The sequence below is a fragment of the Cydia amplana genome, chromosome 12 (genome assembly GCF_948474715.1).
Source record: "Cydia amplana chromosome 12, ilCydAmpl1.1, whole genome shotgun sequence".
Classification (NCBI taxonomy): domain Eukaryota; kingdom Metazoa; phylum Arthropoda; class Insecta; order Lepidoptera; family Tortricidae; genus Cydia; species Cydia amplana.
In genome coordinates, this window is record NC_086080.1 from 10708563 (window position 1) to 10735697 (window position 27135).

Consider the following 27135-nt stretch of genomic DNA (forward strand, 5'->3'; position numbering starts at 1 on the left):
TAACTGAGTTAAAAAATACTCGTGGCGTGTATATTAACAATTTACTCACGCCACTCGCCTTTTTTGACCCCTCTTAAACAACGGTTGCATAAAATACTATTATAAACGTTACTCGTCCATAATTCGAGGGTAGGTACTGGATACTCCGAGGAACTACGATGTCAGTGTTTCGCTATGACTGTACTTTATTTATTTTAATGCTACAAAAAGGGTAAACAATATTGACGTATTTTTTAATTGAAAAATTATTCTCTGCCAATACGTAGGTAACAATTATATAGTATAGTATAATATATGATCATTTATATTATTTTAGTTTTTTAGGTAATAGGGGGCTGGAAGACTTGACCAGGTGGGAAGACTTGAACCATTATATAATAAAATGAAGTGTCCAAATATTTTTTTATTTTTGTATGCATGTGTCATGTCCAGATATACATATATAGTTAGGTGATATTGGAGTGCTGATAAAATAAATATGTAATTTGATTTTGGCACTTTTTTAAATAAAATGGGTCGAGTCTCCCGGACTAGTACCGGGTACTATTACTACTATTTAAAGGCGTTTTTCAATAAAAAGACACGTCTAGATTGTTTACCCTTCTTCTAATGCTAAAAAAACTAAGTATAACATAATTAATTATTTAATTAATTTATTTATTTATAGAAGTAAGTGGGCGATTAAGAAATGTTCATTGACCCTTATAACTATAAAAAAAACCTACTTAGTTATTCTATATTTTCCGGTGGTCCAGCACGCAATCATAAATAGGATTAATGATGTAGGTAACTAGGTAAAAACTGAATTAAATAATAATTAATCTAATTAAAAGAAAATTACATAGCTTGTAGTCTTACAGTCCCTCGTAAGGGAATGAGGGGATAAGGTTGTACACAGGTTTATTAGGCACATGAGTAGCGTAAAACTTTATAAATATTAATAATTAATACCTGGAGTCACCCTAGACGGAAGATCAGATATCCTCGAAATTTTGAAGCCGGTTAAAGCGCACACGCACTCTAAACTTTATTCAAATTAACCACAAATCGCGGAAAAAAGCTATAAAGTATTGACGTCAAAGCACTTAATATTATTGTCCGTTATCAGTTATCAGGTTTAATTGGTATGATAAGGTCGCGTCCGCTCGTGGTGGCGGATGGGTTACGTGTGTCGTGTGGTGTGACTGGTGTGTGGCCGCCGGTACTCGACGACATGAGTGACGCGACGGCGGGTGACGTAGCCAAAGCCCAGACGGCGTATTCCGCTCCCGTTTATTGAACCGAAGGATTTCCCATACCAATTCCAACCTTTTAACTGTTTAACTTGCCCGTACCGAAGATAACAAAAATGTACAAACGGGTAACACTGGACTGGACATCACCAACGTCTTTGTTACTACATATTATACAGGTTTTACTATTCTAGTTGGTACAAGATAAAGAGTAAGTGACTTCTAGAATTTTGCACTTCAATTGCACAATGATTTTAGAAGATTAGGGGATTACCGTCGGCTTTGAATTATAACACTTTACAAACGTTGTTAACTGTAATTAAATATGAGATAGCTTGTACCTGCACAATAGCATCATAAAAAGTGATTTCCCCGTGAAATCAGTCTACGTCATTAAATTGTATTTTCACGTTTCAACTGAAATTAAGCCGGGCTCCATATGTTCTGAATGACGTATCTTTAAAATACGTAGGAATTAATTACTCCCTAACTGAAATACTTCTCCACGTCATAAGTCTAGGTTCAACAACTAAGCATGTTATTTTCGGTCAATTACGTAGAAAGAGATAATAATGGTGTTCTGGAGCGAGTGGGTGGGAATTGGGTCAGACCAGGCCGAAAAGGTTGACCTTTTTTTGGCGTCACCGCGTGTATTTATAAGGGGTTGTTGACGTAGATAAGTATCTACTAATATCTACAGTAGACGCAAAGGGAATCCCTCGTTTCCTTGAAGATAATTGTATGAATAAATACTCGAGTATTCAAATAATTACATCTATAATAACTGATATATATAAGGGCCACCCCACATCTAGCGTCTTTCGAGCGTCGGCGTCTCGTCGGCGTCTACAACTCTATGGCCCTGCTCGACGCAACGTCGACGCGACGTCGACGCAACTGCGCAGCGACGTCTTTTTCCATAGCGCTGACCGACGCCGACGCTCGAAAGACGCCAGATGTGGGGTGGCCTTAACTTGTGAATATTGAGGAGGAAAAACTGGCTTTAGGTACTTGTGTGTCGAGGTGACCTCATGTGGAATGTCGATAAAACGGACATTGTCCTTAGGTAATGCATGTATGTATTGCTTTTTGGATGATCTTTAAGTTGAAGGGGTTCCTTAGATGACTGGTTCAACAGACATGTACGACGAAGAATACCAGTACTGCTGAATAGCGCATACCGTCGGGACGTTACTTGTACATACATTTATATTGGTATACATGACTGATGTAAAATACCTAGTAACCCTCAACGACCTCAACCTAGACCGATAGCAATACTCGGGTTATTCCCACTAGTTACCACCAAGTTGTTACCAGTGGTAACTACTGGGAATTTTTTTCCCACCTTTTACCACTGGTAACTACTGGGAAAAATTATTCCCAGTAGTTACCACCAAGTCGGTTTAGTGGTAACTACTGGGAATTTTTATTCCCAGTAGTTACCACCAAAATTTTGTTAGAGTTAAATACTAATAAAAACAGTATAAAATAGTATAGTATAAATATAGAGTGATTTAATAAACAATTATAAGTCGATTAGTGTTTTAGTAAACTGCCTTAAACGTGACCAAGAATATTGAATCAGTTTAACCGGTACTAGTACAAAAACTATAAAATATGTAAGATAAATTTAATAATCCATTTAGATTATTTTTCAAGTGATTTTATTAGGTAATTCAAAATGACTATATATTTATACTATACTATTTTTATACTGTTTTTATTAGTATTTAACTCTAACAAAATTTTGGTGGTAACTAAAATTCCCAGTAGTTACCACTAAACCGAGTTGGTGGTAACTACTGGGAATAATTTTTCCCAGTAGTTACCAGTGGTAAAAGGTGGGAAAAAAAATCCCAGTAGTTACCACTGATAACAACTTGGTGGCAACTAGTGGGAATAATCCCAATACTCCCAACGTCAGGATACCAGTTTACCCTGTGCGATGTTTTGATTTCATAATTTGTCAACATCTGCTTTCCTTTACCATTTATAAACGAATTATTATTTACTTTTAACATTTAGATTTTGTGTTATCTAATTAATAGTTTATGATTTTATTTAACGTTATTATTGTGATTAAATATTATGAAGGTAATTTGACGGTTTAACTCACGTATTTTTGAGTGACTGAAAAAATCCATATTAGCCGCCATACCGAGGATTTTGTCAGTTTTGTCTGTCCATACGACCGCCCACTGAACTGCTGGAAAACTAGCAAAGTAAGTAAAATGAAAATATAAATAAACGAATGCCGTGTTTCATAGGGTTTCATACAGCAGAATACATTAAAGGTGTTATCCATTTACGAGTATAACGACTACCAGCTACTTTCATGCCATGCCATTATTCATAAATTAAAACTAACATGGTTCACATTCATGCGGTCACATTCAGTCACCCTTCTAAAATTCTGTGACGAAAATACATAAAATCACGTGTTTATATTAATGGTCAGCGATGCTAGGAGCCTCGTTATTAATGAAAATCACAAGGATGCATGGCGCGCGTATTGTATCAATTCATCGCATCTCGTGAACAGAGATTCGAATTAACGAGCGCAGGCGAGAGAATCGCTCAAACGATCCAATTAATGTTTGTTTTTCAATAACGTGTAGTTCCTAAGGTTTTCGGGGTCTAAGTAACACTGGCCAGCCTGGGTACCAACCCGTGTACGTTCGGTGAGCAATGGGATTACAAGACCAGCAGTAATTGCTCGGCGGAAATATCCGTGTCGCTATAGAAACTTCAATAGAAACTCAATTCACTATACCCTTATCACAGTTTTAAGAGGTTAAGTGATAATTGACGGATAGGTCCTTGCGTAATGTGAGGGTATCACTGTGGAAATATTTGTAGGTCATTAGTAGGTAGCGTAATCTGGATTCTCTTTTGCCGTTGACATTTAAACCAAGTAATCAGTCTTCAATTACTAAACAAGTTCAGTGCAGCAGCACCGAGAAGTAGCGAAAAGTTGGTTGGTTAATAAATCGGACCGGAAATCGCGCCCTCGCACGTTGTCAGGGCATCGATCTAGTAAATTTGACCTTTGTTCGCACAATATTTTTTGCACACTGCAGTTATATTATATTTCAAAGACGTCGGGCCGATTACCGATAAGGCGCTAACTCGGATTATTTACGTGCAAAAGTCGCTCTAACAAAATTATCGCCGTAGCTTCCGCGAGGCTGGAAATAGCCGCTAAATTTGTAAATGCCGTTGTGCTAATGTACGAGGCACACCTGATTGCGTTGCATTCTATTTATGCCTCGACGCTTGGTCTGTCATGCTTGCTTGTCATTTAAGCCGGTTCACACGCAGAAGAAAAACAAAAACACGATAAAGAAATACAGAAAAATAGGGATGTTTATCGATTTGATGCTAATTTGATATTAATGATGCGATACATATGTTACATAGTAGGTAGTATACAAATTCGAAAACGAAATATTAACACATTTTGAGAAAACTACAACTACAGTTGCTACTGTAGTTAGGTATACATTTTAATTATATGTGTCTACGAATTACTAAGTACATGAATATATCCTGTATCACACTTTAAAATAGACAAATGTCAAGATCACACAATTCGTTTGAACTGCAGGTGAAAGGCTTGTCAAAGAACTAGACACATATTTACATAAAGCATACAAAAATATATAGAGACCTGTGTGCAACTATGGCACAATACCTTTATAAGTTTGGTACGTAGTTAAAAAATGTAATACCTCTACCATCACATATTTTTATTATTGACATCAGTTGTTAATATTGAGAAACTTCCAGATGACCTACAATTATTTTGGTCAGCGGACGACGCGACGAGGGCTTCGACCGTTGAAACTTCGGTCAATTTTTACAGTTTTACACGTTTTAAAGCTACAATATATAGAATAGACCATTGTGAATTAAAATACTTATTCAACACAGATATATCAATACTCATTGCATGTAACAATCGATCATTTAGGGCTATTGGTTTGTTCTCCATATCTACTAAGTATATCTAGAATGACAGAGTAAAAATGATCCTTTAAAAAGTATGATTTTGACATTTTAATTTAATATTTGACGTCATGTTCAACCAATTTTTATGAATTTTAAAGGTGTAAACCTGGCAACTAGGACTACGACTTACAAATAGGAATAGTAATTATCTCTATATGTTCAGCCCATATTCACTTACTGTTGAATATAGGCATATTTCGTCGTCAATGGTCTATTCCCTGATCTGAATATCGAAAATGGCCTTTTTAAATTCCATTGCTTGTTGTAGTGTGGTTGTAGTTTACCAACATTTAATGTTTTATGGTCAAGTGATCGCCATGTTGCTTTAATGAACGGCATTTCATTAATTTGCTTTAGCTACTAGGTACAGTATAGCGTTCTTAGCACTTAACTAAGTCAATCATCTTGGTCAAATTGTTTGTCGATGTTCTAAATAATTTGCATTAATTATATGCATAAAATAAATAGTTAAATTTAATTTATGCAAAGTATCTATATACAATTGCAATAATGTATGCAAATCATGAAGCATGTTTACAAACAGTTTTATCTTCCGATTGATAGGGAGTATATAGCACATATGGTATACGTAGATTACGTAGCAGGGCTGCCAGTACATAATTTTTGATTATACGAGCCAGGGCCTGCAATTATACGAAATTCGATTGCATTATACGAGAACACAATTAAAAAACAAACGATAATATTAAATCGATATTTTAAAAACTAGGGTCTTACCGCAAAGACCGAAATTCGCAAATTGCGGGAATCTTTCTCTTTTACTCCAATGAAGGCGTAATAAGAGTGACAGAAAAGGACGCCCGCAATATGCGATCTTCGATTTTTGCTATTAAATATAGCCCTGAGGTTGACGTACGGTTCCATTAAATTTTATAACAGTAGGTATTGACACACTGCTTTTTGAAGTATTGTCAGTAGTTTGACATCGGTGTTTTATTTCGTATCCAATTATACCGATTGACCACCTATACTTAATAGATACGAAAAAAATTCCATTATACGAATTTCGTATCCCATTCTACAATCTGGCAGCCCTGTTACGTAGGTATACCTACATAGCATAGGTGTTGTGTTAGGTTAGCTAGATCATCTTCGCAACGGCTCAAACGGCTTCAGAATATGAATTATGCCATTATCTATGATAACGGGTCTCAGTAATTGTATTTTGCCACATGAAACAGCTAATGTTAGTTTGTACTGTATGCCAGAGTTATTGCTTGAAATGTTATAGTCAATTAAGATAATTTTTAAATTGTTTGGAAGCCTTATTTCCGTTTCTCTGCCATTCTACTGTGATTTTGAATAATTAGTGGGAGTGTATTTTTACAGCTAAGATTCTGGGTAATAGCCGCCTGCTAGGCGAGCACGCAACGGCAAATAAATACGAGTATGTATAACAATATGGTTCCGTAAGTATTGTTTTACCGTGAAGATTCACGTTTTTGTGACGGGCAATACAATACGAGTATTATGTGATTTTAAACTAATCTAAATATTTGTTAAAGCCTTTGAATGCTGTATTACGATTACTATTGACACACGGTATTTCCAGTGACATATACCTGCCTCGTTATTGCTCGTAAGATTGACAAACGGTTAAACACTTCACTGTTTTTGTACCAGATTTAATATGTTTGGTTCAAATAGCTTAGTTAACCGAAAAAAATCGTTTCAGCCAGTGAAAATAAACTAATCTTAACATTAAATAAAGTCTATTTTTTATTCGGTAGACTAAAATGACATTTCATAGTATGAAATGACATTTTATGTTCATACTATGAACTGTCATTTCAGTCTATCGAATAAAAAAAATAGACTTTAGGTACCTACCTAACAAAATCCTACAAAGAAACTTTGCCTCATATCAGTATAATCTAAACTACAACCAATTAAGAAAAAAAATAATAATTAAGAAACTAAGGTTTCGTTTGAATAACTTGGTTATTTAACCTTCACTGTAATGAGTATTAAATCGATCCAGTACTTGACGTCACGGTATAATGAACATATTTACCCCACACTACACAATCAAGTGTCGTGGAAATGAATCAGTTATTCTATATTTTGTGCACGAGTTGCACAAAAAGGTTATTGTTTTATAGGTTGTGAACCATGTTAACCGTGATTGCCGCTTGACAGACCCAGGTCAATCGATAGACGGGTTAGTTTCATTAAATATGTATCAACAAAGTGGATAATCATTGTGCGACTGTTCACAGGTAGTCAATTATTCAGACGCGGATTTGTCAAACAGTGGACAAAGTAGCATCAAAGATATTGGCAGCAAGCCTTTTGAATTCCTTGCCTAATTTTTTTCGATATCTATGATAGTATGATATACCTTAATTATTAGTTATTACCTACTCTATTTATTAGATTATATCGATCGATCAATCGAACAATCATTGATTACGTGTATTTACACGTAAAACATTGGATACTTTCTGCGTCAGCCGCGTCAAATATAAGTAATATATATAATGTAAGGCAAATACTTTACTACTGCCCGTAAAAAATAGTTTTGAAATTACAAAGTACGCTAGTAAAAAAGTCAATATCCGTTTACTGTTTGCCTACTAAATAGAGGTGTTAAATGGCACGCCATAAAACAATATTTGTTTACATGCCATGTATGGCTAACGGCGGGTGAACAGCGTGAACATCTGTCCAGATAGCTCAGGATAAATGCCAGAAAATTTTGTTTCTATCTTCTGTCAGCAGTTTCATGAATTCTAAATAACACTTTAGGTAAATAATACGACGTTTTGTAGGTACATACAGCATTTGCCATTATTTATTTTTTTACGTTGAGATCATATTTGAAAAATAACGCAAATAAAAGTGGGTTGAAAATGTGTTAAAATACGTAGTTACCATGCCGTGATTTCGCATGTGTGAAGTTTAACGCTAATTAAACGCTTCACAGTCGTACGCCACAGTCTTAGCACCTTTGTTAGAATTGAATACAGAATTTTAGGTCAGGCCTGAGAACTGGATGTCCGTTTACTACGTAAACTATAAAGCTAATCCGAGATGAATGTATGTGGGTCGGTAATGCTGCAATCTGCTGCTTCGCGTATGTAGTAGTGTACCGAGTATTTACGAGGGGTGTTCAAAATATTCTCGGTATGAGAATGAAAACAAACAAGTACGAAAAGTTTGATATTTTTATTTTTCAATATACTCCCCCCCTATGTTCATACACTTAAAAGATCGATCAATTATTTTTTTTAATCCCTCGTAAAAATATTTTTTATCTTTCGTGTAAAAATGCTCCTCCACTGCCGCCTTCAATGCTTCATCGTCAGAAAATTTATTTCCACGCAGATCCTTTTTAAGATTGGGGAGCAAAAAGAAGTCGCTGGGGGCTAAGTCCGGACTCTCTGGGTCATAATGATGAACCCAGGTTTCATCTCCAGTAACTATTCTTTGCAGCACCTCATCAGGATTTTCACCGCACAGGTCAATAAAATCGGAACAACAAGCTACACGCATATCTTTTTGAAGCCGAGTCAGCATTCGCGGAACCCATCTTGCACTTACTTTTGACATATTAAGATGGTCATGTATAATATCATGTACGGTACCAATAGAGAGATTGGTTACTTGTGCTATAGATTTTACCTTCACTCGACCATCTTCCAATATAAGTTTTTCCACTTTATCAATATTTTCTTGTGAAGTAGCTACTACAGGCCGGCCAGGTCTAGGGTCATCTTCAATACTCTCCCTTCCGCGTTTAAACTCGCTTGACCACTTTTGAATGGTAGATAAAGAAGGAGCAGACTCACGGTAAACACAATCCATTTCCTCTTTTATGGTTTTTTGATTTTTACCCTGTTTTGTCAAGAATTTTATCACGCATCGATGTTCTAATTTAGTTAACATTGTCAATTCGCACATGATGTTCATGTTTGTTCAGCAATTGCAGAAAAACAAAAGACCATCTCGGTTCGAATTATACTTTTTTTTAATGTCAATGAATAAACCTTAGCGGCCAGTAACGAAAGAAATTTTAGAAGAGGTCGTAAGATATCAATACCGAGAATATTTTGAACGCCCCTCGTATTTCACACTGGTTGGCGAGCCCAGTCTAGTGCTCAGACCAGTCAGATGAAAACGTTACGTTATCTCAAAATCCGTAACTGGACCATTGCATTAGAACAAAGGTAATAGTCTAATCGTAAGTTTCGTCTAATATTTATTTTATTTTTTATTTCAACATTTCGACAGTTAAAGTCGTAGTCGTAAAGTTGAATTCATCGGTCGATGGTATCCTTTTTTGTGTAGATAAGTAATAAATGTAAACTGGTTTACAGTAAAACTAGATCTCTATTTTTGAATTTGATTCATAACATTAATGTTATATAAGTCACAATTTTAATTAATTATGCTCGATACAATTGCGTTGTGTGGGAGTTTCAATAATTATCTGCTGAATTACGGTTATCATTAACTACTGTGTTGGTATATACCTTATACTGGTTTGCTTTAGCCTCGCTCGTAATCTTCGGGCTAGTATAATAACAGCCCAGGTTCGTTACCATACGGTTACGGTCATACCGTGTCCTGTGTGCGTGCACGGGCATTTCTTATATCTGGAATCTGGGTGAGTATACTTTACAATTATTTATGAGCATTTGCTGCAACACACGTGTAATCTCTAGTCCGAGCTGTCCAAGTTAAATTGATATTGCTTAGTAATCTTTCTGGCTCAAGAACCTGTGCAATATATATCTGCTGCAAGCTAATTTTGTGACTCATACAATTTACTACCACATATTGACTGAATTGAAGAAGAAACTTTGAGCGCGATACAACATTAGTTTTATAACAGCTTGAGGTGCTTATTCCTGAAGCTGTGATTTATTTTGGTTAAAGTTATAACTACAGCTACTATTATAGTCATCAATAGAAACAAGCAACAACGGTTGCACTCCAGGAGTGCCGATAGAAGTGAAAACTCACCTCACTATGTTACCGACGCCCGGTAACACGATACTTACGTTTAGCGGAGGTATTCTATTTATTTATTATATATTATTATCATTCTCAAATAAGATCACACTTTTTCATTGACATGTTTATTTACATACTGCCATGACAACGTCAAATTATTTGAACATAGGTAAAGAGTCTTGAAAAGGAGTCCGCAACATAAATGTCAAATAACATTGAGGTTTTCTTTATTGATTTAAATGCCATTTAAATTATGAGTGGCCACCTTACGGGGCTTACGGTCACGTGATCGCCTTACGCTGTCTCGAGTTTATTTATAATTTTTTCCCCACCTCAAAAAGTGCCCAGCGCCGCTAAAGAAGTTTTCACTTAAAAAAAAATTGTTACCATAAAATACTTAACACAACTGGATCTTCCAATAAAACGAAGTAATCCCAAGTAAATACCGGAAAAAAGGACGTCAAACGAATGTGACATGTGTTTACTGCATATCGTATTTATCAAACAAGGTACGAACAATTAAATAGGATGTTACGCCTTATCGCACGCTACATGCTGGAAATCCTGGATTTGTTAATGAGATTTATTATTTATTAAGGTCAGGGCTGACATTGAACTTTACATAATGATAATTACCTGCTAAATAGGTATATTGTACTTATATGTTTAGGGATATTAAACGTATGGTCTAATTATCTTAGTAATTATTCTTAGTACCCAAATAAGTTAATTCCATAATAATTACATAATTATTATGGAAAATAAAAATTAAAGTAGTTTTAGAAACAGAAGACCAATAAGAACTATGTCGATGTAAAACATGCATTTGATCCTAACGCTCCTTAATATGACGGCACGCCTTCTGTTCATATTTCGAAACTGTTCAATTTTGGGGCTTCATTCGACATTATTGTTTTCACAGCACGCTTCGTCAAATATTGTGCCCTGTCTGCAATTTCACGAAATGCCTGAAAGCGTTTATATCAATTAGATAAGTCTCGAGACTCTTAGATGTACAAATATGAACGGTTAGTTTATTATGGTTCTATTTCAGAATATAGCTGTTTTACAAAGTTACGGTAGTCATGTCACAAAGTAATTATTAAGCAAGTTGAATTCTCCTGGTCAGATTATTGAAACTGGTAGAAGTCACGCGATGACATTGCCGTGTTACACGTCCCTCGGGGCTAATTAAACGAATCCTGACCTCTTGTTTATGTGCTTGCAAACTTTGCACGGATTGTTTGGAGAGCTAAACTTTGTTGTATGTGATGATAGTTTACAGGCCGGTTTTGATTAAAAATGTAGTACAAGCATAAGGTAAATACGGATACTTAGCAGCTTAGTGCTAGTTCATATATTTGCCACTAAACGCAAGCAGTAATAAACACTATTAATCAATGTGTATGTGTATTGTATAAACATAAAACACACTAATTTTTTATATGCTTTTGAGCACAGATACTATTGAGTCTGTGCTCTTGAGCTATCATTCCAAAAAAACTAAACAGACTTTCCCCTTGGTTTGATTAATTATGATTATGACGTTATTACGTGTAATGTCGTCATTTATTCCAACTATAAAGGATAGAGACTTAGAGTTAACCTAACGTCAAGTTCACTCGCCTGCTCCAACTAGCTACATTAAGTAGTGTTTGGTGAAGATTCTATTGATGAAATTAACAATTAAACATGCGACGTTTTTCTGCACAGACACCCATAACATTTAGAAGTGGTTTGTGCTGGCTCCGTTTGGAATCTTAAGTAGGCAGTCAAACTTGATAGAACGCCCATTTTAGCTCAACCGGATTGCATATTTAATTAGATCTCTACACAGAGAATATCTAAATAAAAATATAAATAGATATTACACGCATAACAGTCAACCGGTCCGTTTGGTTATTTACGATTAAGTTAATTCCATAATAATTACATAATTATTATGGAAAATAAAAATTAAAGTAGTTTTAGAAACAGAAGACCAATAAGAACTATGTCGATGTAAAACATGCATTTGATCCTAACGCTCCTTAATATGACGGCACGCCTTCTGTTCATATTTCGAAACTGTTCAATTTTGGGGCTTCATTCGACATTATTGTTTTCACAGCACGCTTCGTCAAATATTGTGCCCTGTCTGCAATTTCACGAAATGCCTGAAAGCGTTTATATCAATTAGATAAGTCTCGAGACTCTTAGATGTACAAATATGAACGGTTAGTTTATTATGGTTCTATTTCAGAATATAGCTGTTTTACAAAGTTACGGTAGTCATGTCACAAAGTAATTATTAAGCAAGTTGAATTCTCCTGGTCAGATTATTGAAACTGGTAGAAGTCACGCGATGACATTGCCGTGTTACACGTCCCTCGGGGCTAATTAAACGAATCCTGACCTCTTGTTTATGTGCTTGCAAACTTTGCACGGATTGTTTGGAGAGCTAAACTTTGTTGTATGTGATGATAGTTTACAGGCCGGTTTTGATTAAAAATGTAGTACAAGCATAAGGTAAATACGGATACTTAGCAGCTTAGTGCTAGTTCATATATTTGCCACTAAACGCAAGCAGTAATAAACACTATTAATCAATGTGTATGTGTATTGTATAAACATAAAACACACTAATTTTTTATATGCTTTTGAGCACAGATACTATTGAGTCTGTGCTCTTGAGCTATCATTCCAAAAAAACTAAACAGACTTTCCCCTTGGTTTGATTAATTATGATTATGACGTTATTACGTGTAATGTCGTCATTTATTCCAACTATAAAGGATAGAGACTTAGAGTTAACCTAACGTCAAGTTCACTCGCCTGCTCCAACTAGCTACATTAAGTAGTGTTTGGTGAAGATTCTATTGATGAAATTAACAATTAAACATGCGACGTTTTTCTGCACAGACACCCATAACATTTAGAAGTGGTTTGTGCTGGCTCCGTTTGGAATCTTAAGTAGGCAGTCAAACTTGATAGAACGCCCATTTTAGCTCAACCGGATTGCATATTTAATTAGATCTCTACACAGAGAATATCTAAATAAAAATATAAATAGATATTACACGCATAACAGTCAACCGGTCCGTTTGGTTATTTACGATTAAGTTAATTCCATAATAATTACATAATTATTATGGAAAATAAAAATTAAAGTAGTTTTAGAAACAGAAGACCAATAAGAACTATGTCGATGTAAAACATGCATTTGATCCTAACGCTCCTTAATATGACGGCACGCCTTCTGTTCATATTTCGAAACTGTTCAATTTTGGGGCTTCATTCGACATTATTGTTTTCACAGCACGCTTCGTCAAATATTGTGCCCTGTCTGCAATTTCACGAAATGCCTGAAAGCGTTTATATCAATTAGATAAGTCTCGAGACTCTTAGATGTACAAATATGAACGGTTAGTTTATTATGGTTCTATTTCAGAATATAGCTGTTTTACAAAGTTACGGTAGTCATGTCACAAAGTAATTATTAAGCAAGTTGAATTCTCCTGGTCAGATTATTGAAACTGGTAGAAGTCACGCGATGACATTGCCGTGTTACACGTCCCTCGGGGCTAATTAAACGAATCCTGACCTCTTGTTTATGTGCTTGCAAACTTTGCACGGATTGTTTGGAGAGCTAAACTTTGTTGTATGTGATGATAGTTTACAGGCCGGTTTTGATTAAAAATGTAGTACAAGCATAAGGTAAATACGGATACTTAGCAGCTTAGTGCTAGTTCATATATTTGCCACTAAACGCAAGCAGTAATAAACACTATTAATCAATGTGTATGTGTATTGTATAAACATAAAACACACTAATTTTTTATATGCTTTTGAGCACAGATACTATTGAGTCTGTGCTCTTGAGCTATCATTCCAAAAAAACTAAACAGACTTTCCCCTTGGTTTGATTAATTATGATTATGACGTTATTACGTGTAATGTCGTCATTTATTCCAACTATAAAGGATAGAGACTTAGAGTTAACCTAACGTCAAGTTCACTCGCCTGCTCCAACTAGCTACATTAAGTAGTGTTTGGTGAAGATTCTATTGATGAAATTAACAATTAAACATGCGACGTTTTTCTGCACAGACACCCATAACATTTAGAAGTGGTTTGTGCTGGCTCCGTTTGGAATCTTAAGTAGGCAGTCAAACTTGATAGAACGCCCATTTTAGCTCAACCGGATTGCATATTTAATTAGATCTCTACACAGAGAATATCTAAATAAAAATATAAATAGATATTACACGCATAACAGTCAACCGGTCCGTTTGGTTATTTACGATTGTTAATATTTTAGGAGAAACTAAGACATCGCTAAATTAAGAACTGTTATTTTCGCGCTTTCGCTCATTTAGCAGCGAGTTACTTCGCCTCATTTGCAATGCCATGTGCAGTCAGTATCCGTTATTTTTTTAGAAATTCATAGGATTTTCTTCTTCTTTGGAATTAAAAAGACCTGACGCGGCCAGATTTCACCCAGACACTAGGCAAAACTATTTAGAGGCGATTTCGACTCATTTATTAATCGTTTTAGTAGTTGACCACTTTTTGAAAAGAATTTAAGTGGCGTCTCCAAACAATCTAATCTGCTAATCGAAATACTCAGATTATCTGAACAAGATTTAGAAGATGATGTCACGAATCGCTAAAAAAAACATGAATGAGCATTAAATGAATTTGGACTTTCCTAGAGGCAACTATTAAGGCAATTTGTAGCGTTTAAGTAGCTTAATTAGGTCACAGCTCACAGGCCATGCAATGTCACGATTGAGCACTATGTTATGTAATAGCTGTATGTGCCTACGCAGATGACAACCATTCATCCATATTTCACCTATCGTGACGGTTGCAATAACACGTGGTTGGTTGCATTTATTTATAGTAAGTTTAATATAGCAATAATAGTTAGATCCCTTTTACTTATCATAATAACATAATAATGCATATTTGTAAAACGTTGTTGGGATTCCTTTTTTTAATCTCAGTTTTTTTATCTTACTTTTGTTGTTGGGAATTTTAGGAAGGTTTTAAATTTTTTATTAGTGAACATTTACCCAAACGATATTTGCTGTAGAACTAGAAACTGCTCGTGATCATATGCTCGTAGCTGAAATGATTCAATTCGTTCTAGCAATCAATAAGCACTATGTCCTCACTCTATGGCCGTGTTTGACCCGTCACGTGGTCGTTTAAATATAAATCGTCCACTATTTCGTTCATAATCAATACAGTGTAGGTATGAAAGTAATATTCAAGAAGCTTCCATTCCAATTGATTATAATAGTTACTCGTCAGCGTCTACTACAATATTACGACTCGTTTGCCACACATCGAAAGACAAGATACTAAACTTAACTAATTGAATTAAGGAACTGAATCACTCACTCCGTCAGTACATATGTCTATAGGGTCAATAAAATTATGTTCACATATATTATGTTTTAAGAAAATTAGTAAGTATGTAGTTTTAACGTATAATTTTATTGTAGAAGGCTACGGCTTATTTGTTTCTTCTTCTCGTAACCTAGCGAGCCGTTGTTGAATTTGTAATATGCCGTTACGGGTAATCATTTATGTATGTCAATCGTTTAATTATCATCTAGGTACATTCACGATCGGTGCAAATGTACTTGCCTCTGAATTAATTAATATTGAATGTTAAGATTTATTTTCAATTACATATCATCAGATCAGCATTCAGCAGGATGATCCAACGTCGATAGGCTACGATGATTAGGAAGTGTTATCCTGCCGGGCCCAATTGAGTTCAGTTCAGACATTAAATCTGTTCGTTTTAATCACTGCCCAAACAAGTCATATCGTTGTCGTCACCGCCAACGCAGTAATTATCGCGTTCGTGTAGTCGCTACCTTCGCGGTCGTCGAGTGAGACGAACGGATTATGTCGGTTACGATTTCGAACGAACCGATCAACCGTTACGGATTGCGCTCGATCAGAAATAATAACCGCGACGTCGGGCAAGGAACCTTTACCACGATTTACTCGAGTCCAGATGTCTTAATTTTGTGTTTGAATATGATTATCTATTTAGTGTCAACCAAAGTGGTTATTTGGCCATTATATTTCCAATATATCTGCAGATTTTTGCTTCGCTACATAATGCACATATCCTTATTCCTGTAGTAACACTAGTAACAATACATTATAATATCGCCTTCTTCTATTTATTTTATGCAGTATATACTAGGTGCTGTGCACACTTCACCTTAGCGCTTGATGGTTATATCCTAAATAAACTTGGGCTCCGTTCGACCTAATTCCAAAAATACGCATAAGAATTAGTTTTTCTTTCAAAGGTGTCTGATTAAAAATACACAAAAAGGTATTATGGGATTAGACTGCATGGGTTATTCCCACTAGTTACCACCAAGTTGTTACCAGTGGTAACTACTGGGAATAACCCGACTTCATCTAATGAGTCTATTTCCCCGGAGGTTTTTGATAATGTTAATATTCTTGTTCCTTTGATAACAGATAATTGGCGGCTATCAAGCCATATAAACACTATAAAATAATTAAAGCCACAATGCCTGTAAATGTGACCACGATTAACATTATGGGGGCGTAGTGCCCAAAGCGTGTCAACAGATTTATTCAGTTTTATGAGCCTACATTGAGGATGTTCCAAAGCTGGTCGTATCACTAAACAACGAAGATTGCATGGATTCCCCGGCGTACGGGCGAACGTTATCAGGCAATTATGTTTCTACTTATATTGTAATAAAATGAGCTACGTCGGCACTTGCACAATATTATACGTGTCTGCTTTAGTTATACTGCGTACGAAACTAAACGCACTATTCTGTTACTTATGCGACTAGTGTGGCTTTACGTATTGTAGAAAACGTACGTACTACTACGAAGCTCAAAAATTTCGGTTTTCACAGATCCTACTGGGTTTTCACACAAATAAACACTGCACGACTCGACGTGATGTATATAATAATTCAGCATGATTAAAGTAAAAATAGAAAGAACGCTTGTACGTGTAAAAGTAATCAGACGTTGCTTCGTAAATTTAGCGAGAAGGTCATGGATCCGGCATTGGAAGCACCTTGAAAATATTTGCCTAAAACGAAGTGTTCTTTGCAATGCGTTCGCGCATAGTGGTCGACTATTTATTTGATTACCTTTTCCATGATGACTCTGTCCGACAAGGATACAATGGGTGTCGGACTAATCACATTAATAGCTGTGCATACATAGGTAGGTAACGATTGTTACAGCGAAGGAGAACCTACGAATGCCGAGCACGTCCAGCGGCGTCAGGCCATGTTGTGGTAATGTTACCGCGCCACTAGTAAACAGAGCATAATGACTAATGAGGTAAGTAGGTACCTTCACCTCACCACTTACATGGAGATTAGCTTCGGGAAATAAAGGCCTTAAATTTAATGCGCGACCTACTTTCAGAGTGGACTCTGAAACGCGTATTTTCACTTAGTCGGCGAGGCTCAGGTCAAATAAAACAGTATCGTGTGCGAAATATAAAACACTTAGGTAATTTGGATTTATCAAGCAGATCACGTCATTCAACATTCATATGCCGATGGGTGCTGGTCACGCAATTTTTTTGTTTAGTACCTACTTAGGTGTATGTAATGACTTTGTGTGATTTAAGTGCACATACATATTAATAGCGTGATAAGCCTCTTATATTGTGACGAGACTAGATCACGCAAAGTAGATTTAATCTCTTTATCACACTGTAACTAACTCAGGTAATTAGGTACCTATCTTGACTATAGGTATCATACTTTTTATTCTCGTAACTTCCTGTTACTCACAACAGCTCATATAAGATATTTGTAGATACTGTGTAAGGAAACATTTCCAGGTTTTCCTAGTTATCTTTGTCATAGGAAAAACATTTGCAAAAGAAATGGACCGGACATAGCCTCAAGCTCAAGCGCTCCACTTCGCAGGATCGCGCACAATATTGTGACTAAAGAGTCACAAGCAAACAAGCTGCAAGCTGAAAGCAGCTTAACAACACGTTTTATTTGGCTTGTCGTAAAATGTTGAGGAATTTCACTACCGTCTTAACCGTAATAGCTACTCGCGTTTTGTCCAGATGAAAAGTTTATATCTCACAAAAGTTTATAGCGGTTGTTGGGATAAACGAACCACAAAACACAACGCGTATCATGCTCGCTTCTTACCGTGGAAAACGAAAAAACCTTCGAATAATACTAAGGTGAGCCGTGAACAAAATTAAAGTAGACTCTGGAGCGAATAATAATCCGTCCAATTTTCTGCTCGTGACTTTGAAACACCATGCGGAAATGAAGGAGGTGGCTAACCTTATTAACAAAGATCTCATTATTTCGCTTGCAAATCAACCCAAATTTTAGACGTTTTCTATTGACCATGAACATAATGAACGACTAATCTCTAATTACTTACATTGTTAGCTGCAGATTTCATAATGTCAATGTGGGAAATATGAATCCTATCGGATTACATTGGAATCGGTGTAGCATTAAGGGTGTCAAGGCGTAATGCAATGCTAGATCTAGACAAGTAGCTGAAGATGTAGCAGACAAGCAATACACTCGCGTTTAAGTGCATTACGTAACTAGTAACACTGGGTGCTTAAATTAAAGTCAAGAGTAATACCTGTGACTCATTACGACGTAACTGGTAAAAGAAAAAAAAACTATTTAGTTTGTAAACACTAACAAAATATTGGTGATATGATATCATTCCAATGATCACTCGTATTTAGAATCTATTCTAGTGTAAGCAAATGATGTATTGGTATTGTATCAAAACAAAAACATAATGTGGCTATTTTTTAACGCCCACTCTCGCGTTAATGGATTGGTTATGTTTATGTACTTTATATTGTACATGACTGTGACGGGGATTAGCCTTTTATTTCGAATAAAATTGTTAATACCTTCTCAATATCACATGAAGGGATCATTGGGCAATGCCATCGGCTCACGTATTGCAACCGTCCGGATTTTCGCACGTTCGTATCTGGCGTAGTGTACGCTATCTGTTGAGAATATCTCATTGTGCAGGAAACCAGTCAGGGCCGTTCTGTTTGCAGATCTGGTTTGCGCGTCAACAGTGAGAGTGGAGCTCTCGCCCGCTCCAACAGGATATAAATATCTATTCATTCATATGGATGACCTTGCACAATACCACAGAGCGCTTGGACATTTATTAGCTTTTACAGTTATAAAACTTGATCACAAATTAGCACCTTTCTCTCATTTAATGACACTTTCGACAATAAATACTAAATCCTGTCCAGGCGTTTATTATCTAATGGTCTAGTTTAGAGATCAATTCTCAAACTAAAATTTGTTGAACTGGTACCTACTAATTTGGAATTGTATTGATTCGTACATCGTACTTACTTCTGCTAGCGTTGAAAATTACATTGGATTTATATTTGAATTATATAGAGATAATAGACTCTGCCTGTGGCTAGGTAATTACTAATTACGATATCGCCTTGACATGACATTTTTTCTCGAAGTAGATAAGTACCAGTAGTAGTTGTGACAGAGCATCTTGCTGTGCTTCTTTTTTCGATGTTAATTAGCTTTGTAATCAAGCGTCATAGATTCAACTACTTGTCTGACCAGTAACCTTCATTTAGCTATTTGTTATTATGGTTGCCAATTTGTTGAGAAACGGGTAGTTATCACTGAGTGATCTTAATGTTTATAAACAACCATATTGAGTGTACTGGTTACGTGATAAATATAGTCTGACGAGTGACGACTATACCTGGGCATATAAATTTCCAGCCAGTAGGTAGCAGGCGACTAACAAAAACATTTTTTATATCCGATATAAAGCATTCCGCCTTTTCATGCACTCTTGCGTACTTGACAGAATAGATTTATAAAACGCTTACCAAATATATATGTATATGTACATATGTAACTCCTTATAAGATAAGTAAAGTCTAAGAAAAAAACGTGACTCGGAAAATGAAGAAAAACTTATGCTCGAATAGATGGCGCCATACCTTTGGCCTATACTCGTGTAGATGGTGTCACCGTTTGATATTTAACAATTTTAACACATAGCAGTGAAATAACATGGGTCAGTCATATGGCGTTCTAAAAATAATAAATAAAATAAAACATTTATCCATATATGTATCTACTGTATATAATATATATTTTTATTCATTTTCATTTTTAGTTTTAAGGGCAATTACATTTTAACTTGTACTTTAAAGCGCGACTTAAGTCTTGTTTCAGTAACGTCTAACCGTCACAATCCTGACAAAATATATGTGATTTGACATTGACCGTCAGTTTTGTGACGATTGTTAACCGGCCGTTAATGGTACACTGCAGTTAAGTGAAAATGCCCATATAATTCCTGTGTTGAAAGATGGCAGTGAATTTACTGTGACTGCAAATTTTAAGTACTATGACAAGCACTTTATTCTCTTTGCGCTTACTTACCTAAAAATAAAAATAACATTCGAGTCTGTTCAGAAAGAGTTGAGAAAATGCAGTTAGAAAATTCCTAACAGGCGCCAATGTTAAATGAACTTGTAAACAGAAAGCGTAAACAAACCGCTGGCGCCGAGGTGGAAACATCATGAAACAGCAGTCAGTGGCGCAAACAATGAGACGAATGACCCGCCAACAAATGTCAAAACCAGATGTCATTCGTTGAAAGGTGATAATTTTACGTTTTATGAAGTACCGTTGATTTGTTTATTTTGAATTTGTTTAACCGAGTTCACGTAAGTATTACGCAGTCGTTTTAGTATCGCGTTACAATTAGGTGTTATCAAACAATGGCAGTTTAGGAAGCCTGATAAGTTCGTTAAGCTTAAACTTGCGAACGTTCGACTTATAATTATGATGCACGATTAAATCAGCGAGCGGCTACTTAGTAACTAGATAGGTAGGTACTCGTAGTGTCTATGAAAGAAACTCCTGGGCATCTCATCTCACCTGCTCCACAAGTGTTCCTCCAAAAGTCTGCAAACTTGCTGCACGCGCTCATCTCGATCGAGCGTCACTTCGCACTAATGCCAATGTATTTATAAACTTCACTTGTACAGTTTCGCAATCCTTCAACTCAAGTCAGGCTACGGGAATCTTGGTAAAACGTGAATTCGCAAACATGGGGCCTACGCGTGTACCGTTGTGTAGAAAGCTACCGGGGGCACTGTCATCGTACGCGCTGCGTGAAGCGGACTCGCGGGGCGGCGTGCTACCGGCGCGACTGCCCTCGTGCGACTACTACGGTAGTGTAGTGGCCGAGCGACGAGCCGAGCCGCCAGCGGAGCGCGAGCACCGCGGCCGCGGCAGACGCCAAGCGCGGGTGCGGCACTCGCGCGTTATTAACGTTTACCCGCGGGGAAATGGGACGATTAGAGGGATTACGTGTCGGGATACTCGGGATTGCCAGGGCTGTGCACAAGGAGCACCATTTTGATTTTGAATTATTGGGGTTCCATGGCCAAAATGGCAAATACGGAATTTTTATTTTATTTTTATTTATTACTTATTTTATTAAAAATAATTAGTGGCTGCTTTCCATAGGTACATGTACGAGTAACTAGAAGTAAAAAACATATTTACTAAAAATCTTAGTGTCATTTTATAGGTCTTTAAAAACAACTTTTAGGTTTCTAAAAAAGCTATTAAGTAAATAGTTTTGAAAATAATTGCTTCGAACACCAAAAAAATGTGCCCCGTTAAAGTACCGCGAAAGTACGCACTTTTGATTGTATAACTTTTTCATATCGTATGAAAGTACGGAACGCTTATAAGTGGCCCGACACGCACTGACCCGTTTTTTAGGATAGAGCATGCTAGATCTCTTGATGTCGACTGAATATTCTATAAGTACATGTAATACATGCTACGCGGAAATAGAAAATAAATAGTTAGTTGTGCATGTAACCAGTTTTATAATAACTGTTATTAACTTATTACCAATTTCTTTGAATACAAATGCAGTTCAATAACTTCCTGATTGGAAAACGGAATATTAAGACTACGATAGCATCATCAATCTTCTAGAAAATTGATTATAACTGAATTTTCCAACATAGAAAAATATAATAAAATTGTGATAGCGATCCGTATACTGCGCGGGACCGTCTGTTTACAATCGCGTACGCGATAGTATCAGAAACGCAGCTACCACCGCGGGCTTTAAGTATAGATTAAAAACGTGGCTCATGAGCGAAGTGTTCTATGATTATGGAGAATACTTTAACCTACCTATAATGACATAATTAATATTATTGTTAATGGTAGTTTTATAATTTGAATTATTCACGGTGATCTTGTAATGAATTAATAATTAAAATCAATAATTACCTATACAACTTGTCATTTTAAAATAGTAATTTACAAAACATAATGTACAGAATGTACCCACTATCCCGACATGACTTGTAACTTTTTGTTATTAATAAAATATTAGTATTTGTATTTGATACTTAATGTGGCAAGATCGTCCTTGCAGAAAATGAGAGGATTATTGTGTGGAGGCTGCAATCGACGGTGAGCCTCCGGTGGCTGGCGGGAAAATTGGATCAACAGCTCGTTACACGTTCATCTATCCGCTAAACATCTAACTACACTACATTCTATAGTTCACCCAGATTCCGATTCCGATTTCGAGGATATAAAAAATATACAAGCTGTATTTATGGACTCTTATTTTATTCCTCAAAACGCTCACAAAATTCACGTAGTTTTTACGTATAATTACCTTTAAACTCCGCTGAAATATTCATCATATACAGTTTATGTACAACTAAGTAGGCCTACAACTTATACCGCGGTATTCGGAAAGCAAGATCCGTTCTAGAGAAGAGAACGATATGATACTTACTAGATACCTTGTAGTTTAGATTTCAACTGTATAGATATCTTTTGCAGCTCAATTCGGGCAAACAATGTCACTTTTACGTTAAATTATCGTAGTAAGATCGTTTCAAAATCGTTTTGAGGTTTAAAAATACATAACGAGACGTTTTAGACACTGTGGAAATCGATCAAGAGTATCTCCAGAATCGCGGAAATGTCAAATTTGACAGGCTAGATCTTAAAAATATCGTTGTCGTATCTTGGTGATGTCTAATAGATATCTAGTTCAAAATCTGAACCAATTGACTTTTTGTTGTAACGGATGTAAATAAGAACTAGTTTCTAGCCAAAAAATTCCGGCAGCTATACTGTATGTAACACAAGCAAATTATTTATATGTATATATCTGAATCGGGCCAATTGACTTTTTGTTGTAACGGATGTAAATAAGAACTAGTTTCTAGCCAAAAAATTCCGGCAGCTATACTGTATGTAGGGCTTGCAAATATTCGAAACTTTCAGATATTCGAATATTCGACTTTTTCTGACGACGTATTCGAATATTCGAATAATTATTCGAATATTATAAAAAATAAGAAAAGGAACGAGAAATCGGTTTATTATCGTTTTATTCAAAAGCTTTTTTCACATATTGCTAAAACTAAGGATATTTGGCAGAAATCCACTTAATTGACTAGATTTTATCATCCTATTATTTATAAGATGCCCACATTTATAAAAACAAGTAAAACGCCAAAATTAGACGTATTTAATATTTCTAGATAAAACTCATTATAAATGCGTCGTTGCGTGAAATAATATAACTTTAACCATCCAAATACCTAGGCATGTAAGATATATTTTTTAGTAGGTAATTATTTTCCGACTTAAATTAACTTGTAATCACTCAGAGGCCTGTAAATTTAATTTCATTGTATTTTGAATCTTTATTGCCAAAACAAATAAAGTCATTTGTTTTGGCAAGTTATTATTCCTAATGGTCGCCTAATTATATAATATTGGAATATTTAAGGGAAAAAGTTAGTTGAGTACTGGGTGGATTATTCGTCAGCTAAAGGTGCATGGTTAAATTACCAAGTTGGGCAGGTTTGGTATGATTAAATTTGAGAATTGCGATAAGTGGCAAGGTTTAGACTTCAAAAATTCGCTTAACGTACGCTTGTACTGATTAAACAGAATTACCCTTTAACTTAAAACTTACGCACCGTAAAAATAACATACTTTTTGATTTCGTTTTCTTTTAAATTGAGTTAGGTTAGTTGAGTGAGGAGTGTATTCACGAAGTCTATCGAGAGGAATACAGTAAAAATATTATTTCCTTCGTATTTGGGTACCTACCGTTCCTCATTCACTGTAAATACCCGTAAAACACACAGAAACTGTAACTACAGCGGATGACATAGATTTTTTTATAGTAATAAAAAATATTCGAATATTCGAAACCTGAGCGGCCGAATATTCGACAAATTCGAATATTCGAATATTCGAATTGCAAGCCCTAACTGTATGTAACACAAGCAAATTATTTAATTGTTATTAAGCCCACGGAAGTTTCTCACGACTAGAGTTGAAGAAACGTGAAATAATAATTTAAATACATGATGCTTAATTCAAATTAGCTAAGCGATGGTTACTTAGAATATTCCCATACAAAAGAGTTCAACGAACTTAGTTCCGCGAGTCCGGAACTGCTCTGCTATTCCCATCGCTTAATACACGCTCGACTCAGGAGAACCAATACAAAAGTGAATCCCGTGCTTCATAAGTACGTATTCGAGATTAAAAAGTACGCTTACTGTTGGCGACTGGCTGGCGTGCGACCTCTTTTATACCTTTTTAATTTGTATTTCTAATTCGAATCCTTGTCGATGTCAGTCTGCCTGTCACCGTGATACTGATATCATCTTTGTGTTTGATTTTATTTATTAATATACTTAATCATATAACATCTACGAGTTTCCATCATCTCCATCAATACAGTCCACCCCATTAGCTATCACTTACATTGGTTAATCTGCGGTGAGTTCTGTGTAAGTCGCTTTTCGTATGTGTGTCGCTGATCAAATTCGGGCGAGTCAGACTCTTAGGCGAATCGAAGGTACCTCGAGATAGTCGCTCTTATGCTGGTTCCATCGACCAGCTCACGCTGGGTAACGATTGTAATGATCAGTGGTCCGCTATTCCATCGGGTAAAGGGACCGGACACTGTGGTCGTGATCACCCATTCAGCAATTATTGATTGTATACCATAGCTGGGGCATTAAACGCAAGAATTTACGCGAACGAGATAAACGTGAATGAATGAGGTTTGATCGAATTCTACACGAGTGCTACTAGCCTTCTAACCTAGGCTGCACAGTTCTCAGTCCCACATTCCACTTTCGCATGGTTTCAGCACTTGTATGAGCTATGTGCGAAGTATGTGGTGGGGGAACAAAATGTAGTGATTACGCTCGACTTGGCATTTTCTTTAAATTATACCCTTATATTATAATCCATACTACATTTATCATCTTTACTACTACTACTACTACTACTACTACCAAATAATACACACACACGCACTGCCAATAACTCTCCCTTATTAATAACTTTTTGCAAACCGTCTCAGTTAAGTAGCATATACTTAATGATATCGCTGGTACGCACAGCCAAAGCAAGGAAATGTTATACAGACACAATACTGACAACAGTAGTCACCACTCACCTCATTTCCCGATAGTTAAGAGCACTGGAACCTAACTTCTAGTTGTAAAATAAAGCCTATCGGCCAAAACAGCCCTAGTTTTGACGAAAACAAAATTGTAGATTCATCCGTTGTTGATAATGTATTGCTGTATATATTTTCTTGTAATAAAATTAGCATACCTATACCTACATTATTCGTATAATTATGCATCACCGATAATCGCTAAATGTACCCCGAGTGGCTTAGACACTGAAACTGCATCTAGCTGCATAAATTAGGTAAGTAAGTGCCTATTTAAAACTGTTGACGTTTAGGAGAAATCGTTTATGCAAATTGACGTAAGTATCAAGCGCAATACCAGTTAGTTGAATACATTAAATAATTCCTTATTAAATGCTTACAAATACATACGTTCCTACTCAAGCATACAATAATAATCCTAAGATTATATATTGTTATAATACAATATTTATTATTTTATCTGTCACACTATCACTATGTCTGGATCAAATGTTATCGTCGCCATATTGTTATTTATTGCATTAAAATATAAATAACAAACATGCGAGACACGCTACAAATAAACTATTTGCTTGTTAAAGAAAACAAATATAATGTATTGATATGTAAGATTGAACAATACCTATTAATAAGTTACTAATCATAACAGAAGATAATTTAGTAGTGACACTAGTGACCTACATGATAAGGTGGGTGACTGGAGCCAAGATAAATACTTTTACAACCGCTGAATATGTTATTTCGTAGAATATAAGACAAATCTTTGAAGATTTTTAATATATCAGCGGAAACACAATGAAATGGGGAGCCGATGCGAAGCGCTTCACACGCGACTTAGGACGTCGACTCAGACAGAAAGGGGAAGGCCCCCGCTCCGAGTCGTTCCTCGTGCAAAGGCTGTCCGTGGTTATCCAGCGTGCCAATGCTGCGAGCATCATGGGCACCTTTGCACCAGGAACGACTAGAAGCGTTTTGGCTTTTTTTTAATTTATAATTTGTAATTTTAGATATAAATATAATAAATATTTTATTTATATATCAAAGATTCGACTCAAGTTGCCAATATTTTCTTTGTCTATCGTTTTAAAATAACGTTGGAGAGGCTAGCCAGAAGCGGCAGGCGCTGTTTTATTTGATGATGCAAAATAAATAAATAGATGAATTTGACCACGAAAGGAAAGTTTCATCGGATAATTCGAAAACAAGCACATCTGTCATAGTTGATTAAACCATATTATTTTGGTATTATTCAACTCCGGATAAAAATCGGGTGCTGTTCTTTACGTTTTTGATTTTATTATTGTTTAACTTAAAAAACATGCTGTGGGGAAAAGCAGGT

At 35.9% G+C, this 27135-nt stretch overlaps 1 protein-coding gene across 3 annotated transcripts in view; it reads right to left on the bottom strand.

Annotated features, from left to right (window-relative positions):
* The window catches only part of LOC134652983 (uncharacterized), a 77965-nt gene that overhangs the window by 23622 nt on the left and 27208 nt on the right, over positions 1-27135 (bottom strand). The window contains exon 1 of one of the 3 annotated variants that reach the window (XM_063508251.1): positions 21191-21478. The exons of the other annotated variants lie outside the window; for them this stretch is intronic. Coding sequence (XP_063364321.1) covers positions 21191-21242 — 52 coding nt within the window. The 5' untranslated portion in view covers positions 21243-21478. Of the gene's footprint in view, positions 1-21190; positions 21479-27135 lie in introns of those variants that run through there. 3 annotated transcript variants of the gene reach the window in all.